Genomic DNA, 6,359 nt, shown 5'->3' on the forward strand with positions numbered 1-6,359 from the left:
TCTCTCTGCTCCTCTTCTCTCTCTCTTTCCTCCTCCTCGGCGTGTTGATCTTCTTCCTCAACCGCTCTCTCAACTATCTTCTCAGCCTTCTCTGAAGCCGGTCTCTTCCCCCTTGCAACCGCGGCTCTGCTCCTTGATCGAGAGGTTTGGATCTCCCCTTGCTCTTCTCCTCCAGCATCAGAATCGACCTCCACAGGGTCAGTAAGGGTATTTTTGGAGGTAGACAGGTCCCTACGTCGAGGAGAACGGCGGACAGCACTCGCCATTGGACTCGGTGAGCGAACTCGGGGGGCCTACTCGATCGGTTACAAGAGTATCGGATTGGTTGGTTGATCGGGTAGAGCATCGGGTTGGAGAGGCAAAACGTCCAGCCAACGGTTGGGAATGTGGAACGTTTCGTCTCCCTTGAGACTCTCGAACTTCGACGGCATCATCTCCGGTTGTAGCAGGGCGGAGGTTGATCTTCTTCCCTTCCTTTGGTAGGTTTTAGCGATTGGCTCCATGTTTGATTCCTTGAGAAGAAAAAGGCTAAGTCTCGAGGTTAATAGGGTTAGTACCAAAGAAACTGAATAAAGCTTGAGATGGAGAGAGAATAGAATCTTATGGAAACTAAAAAGCTTTAGAGTATAGGAGANTGGTTGGTTGATCGGGTAGAGCATCGGGTTGGAGAGGCAAAACGTCCAGCCAACGGTTGGGAATGTGGAACGTTTCGTCTCCCTTGAGACTCTCGAACTTCGACGGCATCATCTCCGGTTGTAGCAGGGCGGAGGTTGATCTTCTTCCCTTCCTTTGGTAGGTTTTAGCGATTGGCTCCATGTTTGATTCCTTGAGAAGAAAAAGGCTAAGTCTCGAGGTTAATAGGGTTAGTACCAAAGAAACCGAATAAAGCTTGAGATGGAGAGAGAATAGAATCTTATGGAAACTAAAAAGCTTTAGAGTATAGGAGAGACTTATCGGTGGTAATGAGGGAGAAGAGTCTCGAAACCCCCTTAAATAGGCTAGGGTTTGGTTAGTGGGCTTCACCGAGAGTGGGCTTCCTTGTGGAATTCGGACTTCACTCGCCACCCGAGCAGGGACACGATCAGGCGTGTCGAGTACGGTGTCGGATTGACCCTCGAGTTCCCAATTTTCCTCTTTTCAATTTTCCATTTTTTTTTGTTTTTTTTTATTTATAATAAATTTGCAAAAAGAGAAAAATAAATAAAACAAATAAACTAAAATATAAAAGATACCTTTGGGAATTCCTCCCAAATGAGCTTGTTTAAAGTCACTAAGCTTGTTTCTTCATGCTCCTTAAGCATGGGGTCCATGTAGAAAGGGTTCTGGAATCCTCTCCACTGTAGCAGGCTGGTTCAACAGATTTTCCAGGTTTTGTCCAGGTTTTAAGGCAAATGTGGTGTTGACCTCTTCAAGATGTTGCACCTTCCTTTGTTTGGTCTTTGTAGAGAAAGCTTGACCATCAATGGTTGGCCTCTTAAGGAGGTTGGAATTATATGTTGGATTAGATTCTCCATCAATAATAAAGTATCTTGAGCCATTCACGGGGGATTTATTCAAGGCTCGATTCGCAGACAGTCATTTTAATGAGTCTGTTTTCCCAACATTAGGGGGAGAAAATAAACAGCTGGATAAAGATATAAATTGGAATCAATTGTCAATGGCTTATCTTGATCCTCGGACTAAAGAGTGTGAATTAGAAGTCCAAAAGATAATTCATTTATAGAGTTTAGCAAATCAATTGCCAGACACGTTTGCTGACCCAAAAAGTGTAATCAAATCATATATACTAGCTGTAAATGCTCCAATAAGAATAAATATCCCAGAAGGACAAAATCAAAATGCTAATGAGTCTAAGACACGTTTGAAACGTGGTAGACCCGTTGGTTCCAAAGATAAAAATCCTCGAAAAAGAAAAGGAGCAGAAATTAGCAATGGTGAAATAGAAGAAATAATTATGAAAGAAAAATTTCTGGAAGAGACCTTAGACATGACAAAGAAAGAAATTCAGGTACCTGATAATGAAGAGATCTCAATTAATTATGTCTTGTGTGGAATAAAATGGAACCGAAAGCAAATCGACGTCGATGATATGTTTGCATACAATGTAACAGTTGATGTTATGGATGAGGATCATGAACCAACATATATTGAAGAGTGTACACAAAGAAGTGATTGGCCAAAATGGAATGAAGCAATAGATGCCGAATTAAAATCTCTTGCAAAGAGAGAAGTTTTTGGACCAGTAGTCTGTATACCTAAAGGTGTAAAACTAGTGGGACATAAATGGGTTTTTGTACGAAAGAAGAATGAAATTGGTAAAATTGTGAGGTATAAAGCATGTTTAGTTGCACAAGGTTTTTCACAAAGACCTGGAATTGATTATGAAGAGACATACTCTCCTGTGGTGGATACAACTACTTTCAGGTTCCTCATTAGTCTGACAATAAAAGAAGGACTTGATTTACGTTTAATGGATGTAGTCACAGCCTATTTATATGGACCATTGGAAAATGATATTTATATGAAAGTCCCAGAAGGATTTAAACTGCCTGAAGCAGTGAAACCTAATTCTCAAGATCAATACTGCATAAAATTAAATCGATCTCTTTATGGATTAAAACAGTCAAGGCGTATGTGGTATAATCATTGAAGAGAGAATTTGAGATGAAAGATCTCGGGAAAACCAAATTTTGTTTGGGACTACAAATTGAACACCTAAAAATGGTATTTTGGTACATCAAGAGACATACACGGAAAATGTGCTTAAAAGGTTCTATATGGATGGAGCACACCCCTTAAGTAGTCCAATGGTTGTAAGAACACTTGATGTGAAAAAGATCCATTTTCCGCCCTCGGGAAAATGATGAAAAAGTTCTTGGTCCTGAAGTACCATACTTAAGTGCAATAGGGGGGTTAATGTATCTTGCTAGTCATACAAGACATAATATATCATTTGCGGTGAATTTATTAGCAAGGTTTAGCTTATGCTCAACTCGAAGGCAATGGAATGGGATTAAACTTATACTTCATTACCTTCAAGGTACGAAAGACATGGGTTTATTATTTTCAAATTTATCCAAGAAAGATTTAATTGGTTTTGCAGATGCAGGATACGTATCTGATCCCCATACTGGTAGATCGCAAACAGGATATGTATTTACATGTGGAGGTACTGCTATTTCCTGGCGCTCTATGAAGCAAACTATTACAGCCACTTCTTCTAATCACGCAGAAATTTTAGCCATTCGTGAAGCTAGTCGTGAGTGTGTATGGTTAAGATCCATAATTCATCATATCCGAGAAGATTGTGTTCTATGTGCAGGGAAAGATGCTCCAACAATTATGTATGAAGACAATGCTGCATGCATCGCACAACTTAAAGACGGATACATCAAAGGCGATAGACGGATACTCTACCAAAGTTCTTCTACACACACGACCTACAGAAAAATGGCGATGTACGCGTTTTAAAGATTCGTTCGAGTGAAAATTTGGCGGACTTATTTACCAAGGTGCTACATGCTGCTACTTTCAAGAAGTTGATTTATCATCTCGGATTACGTCGTCTCAAAAATCTCAACATGTGTACTCATCAGGGGGAGTAGTTGCACGATGCACTCTTTTTTCCTTAACTATGGTTTTTCTCATTGGGTTTTCTTGCTAAATTTTTTAATGAGGTAGCATTTCCGGCTTATTCTGAATTACATTTTTATAATGAACATCTAAGGGGGAGTGTTATGAATAATAGATGGATGCCCATTATAAGACCCATTTTCTAGAAGTCTCTAGAATTACTTGTAAACTAGGTTTACTTTGTCATCAAGCAAAATCCTCTCTTTGTACTCCTATATAAATGACATTTCATTCATTGAAATATGACACTTATATCTTCCTCCTCTTTTATCTATCTATAACATTTACTTTATTAATTTACTCTTATTCGTTTTAACCGGCTCATGGGTTTATAGTTCGCCGATCTTAATCAAAGAACGGAAATTGGTTGCATATTTGTAAAAAAAAAAAGCTATATTAAGCAAGTTTCAAAGTTCATAGTATGTTGCCCATTCTAAATAAGGATTATAACCTCTTTTCACTATGATGCAGAATTAGCAATCCTGCTTCGTGTGCATGTAGAAATCCAATACTCACGGACCAGATTAAGAAGTTATTTACTCTACATCATTTTGATCAAAACGAATCAAACATACAAATATAGTTAGTAATACTGAAACAAAAGCATTACTTTATTATCATGACCAATTAAATAGATTACACGAGTCCATTAGTGTATTAGACATTTTTTGAAAAATAAATAGAAAAGTAAGCAATTTTTGTTAGAAATTTGAAGAATTTGTATTTTTTAGCTTTTATGAGATAGAGAATTTGTGAGAGAAAGTATAAGACAAAAGCAAATAGAAATACCAATATACTCATGATCATGTGTCATAACAAGAAAGATTTATTTGTGGTCCTAGTTTTAGAAGAAATGAGATATTGAATATGACAAAAAAAGAGAAAAAATCTAATTTATCATATGTATCTTCTAATGAAATTTTGTGTGTAAGACCTGATTTTAAGGTATTGGATCAATATTAATAGGATAAGTGTCTACTGACCATGTATTAGTCCTAGCACATAAGGCGATCTGAAGTAAAGCATTTGGAACGCAATGTCATGGTCGGTAATTGAGTTTCTGAGTTGCATTGCAATGTTTCGGTCGTGACGTTTAGGTTTGTGTGGTTTCATCCCAGTCAAATGTACGAAGAGACACAAATCATTGTCTTGTAGTGACTGCTGTTTGTTTTCTATAATAATCAATTTTGTCTCTATGTAAATAACAAGTTTCAGGTAAATAAAATAATATTTTTGTCTGAGATGGACGAACGATAAAGCAAAGGAGTACGTACTTGCCGATAACAACACAGAAATATGTTCGGTTTATCCAATTTTGCAGAAATATGTTGTCTTTGGATAATTTTCGTTTTTGTCAGCAATTGTCAGATGTAAAATGTCTTAATGGTTACAACGAATACTAATAAACACATGTTTTGTAGTGATATAGTATTATAATGTCACCTTGGTTTGTTAAGATAGACATATAGACAACGTCAACAAAATCGATTGATACTTTTATTAATCAAATTCGAATTAAAGACAAAGTTACAATGAAGAGATGGAGGATCAATGAAGCAAAGAAGTACAAACTTTATTTTATGAGAACGTACGTTCGTTTTAAACAATCCAAGAAAAATACCCAAAAAAAAAATTCATCTTAAAACAAAATAAGAAGATATGACAATTGTTCCACAATACATCGAAATGTATGATTCATTCATTTTATAGGTATGCTATAAGTATTGAACTTACACGCACTGGAAGTTCGTTGGAGCTGTTCTACTGCAAACATTGAGGAGTACGGTGAGATCGATGGGAAGGTTAAGGTTGATTCCAAGTACGTTAGCCTTGACCAAAGTGCAAAGGCAGGCTGCAGCCTCAAGGTCAGCCACGCCTTGGATGAGAGAGCAGCATGGCGTTACAGGTGGGTTTCCCAATGTTAAATCCACTAGCTTGAGAACATTGGCACAAACACCGAGCTGTAGGGAATCTCTAGGACAAGCCGCAGAGGTGTATGTGAAGAAGAGGAGGTTGAGAGAAAGGAAGAGAGCAAGGTAGGTTCTTGGAGCCATTTGATTGTGGGGTTAAAAAAGTTGAAGATGAAGTAGTGAGTTTACGTTTGTTTGAGATTGGTGAAGAGAAATGTTAAGTGTTTAGTGGGTATTTATAGTGTTTTCATTAGGACAGAAATTTGAAGGTTTAATTGATAATTTGTCTTTAATAGGGGATTAGTTGACTAATTTTTTATAGATATGATTTGATTATTAAAGAACATCTAATTTTTCATTGTACTAATTAGCCCGTAATCTCTAAGAGTATCTGGATCTTATTATTTTATGGTAAGAAATTATTTATCCATAACAAAAATGTTGTGGTTGAAGACAACTCCCAGAGTTACAAATTATTTCAACATATGAACTGGCCTTCACGACTATTAAAAATATAATCAATATTATACTGATCAATTGTGAGAATGCCATAAAAATTGGAGAATTTTTGAGTAATACATTTTTTTTGGTGCATTTATAAAAGTAATTTGTGTATAAGATTACAAACATAATTCGATAAAAATTATATTTTTACTGGCATTTTTTATAAATATTTTTTGAGAGAAGACATTTTAAAAAAGTGACACTGGAAAAGAGATATTTTCAAAATTTCCCTCATGTATAACATATCACGTACCCTTGTAATTATTCTGAAGCGTAATATCTATCATCTTGTTTGAAGAACCTTTTTTTTTT

At 36.6% G+C, this 6,359-nt stretch overlaps 1 protein-coding gene across 1 annotated transcript; it reads right to left on the bottom strand.

Annotated features, from left to right (window-relative positions):
• On the bottom strand, positions 5,186 to 5,752 carry LOC104717428 (putative lipid-binding protein AIR1). Its single transcript, XM_010434986.2, has one exon. The coding sequence runs from the start codon at positions 5,685 to 5,687 to the stop codon at positions 5,364 to 5,366; it is 324 nt and encodes a 107-aa protein (XP_010433288.1). The 5' UTR covers positions 5,688 to 5,752; the 3' UTR covers positions 5,186 to 5,363.

This window comes from Camelina sativa, chromosome 2 (assembly GCF_000633955.1).
Source record: "Camelina sativa cultivar DH55 chromosome 2, Cs, whole genome shotgun sequence".
Classification (NCBI taxonomy): Eukaryota; Viridiplantae; Streptophyta; class Magnoliopsida; order Brassicales; family Brassicaceae; genus Camelina; species Camelina sativa.

Excerpts from the sequence above, each read along its gene's own strand:
- LOC104717428 (XM_010434986.2), bottom strand. The coding sequence starts at position 5,687 with ATGGCTCCAAGAACCTACCTTGCTCTCTTCCTTTCTCTCAACCTCCTC.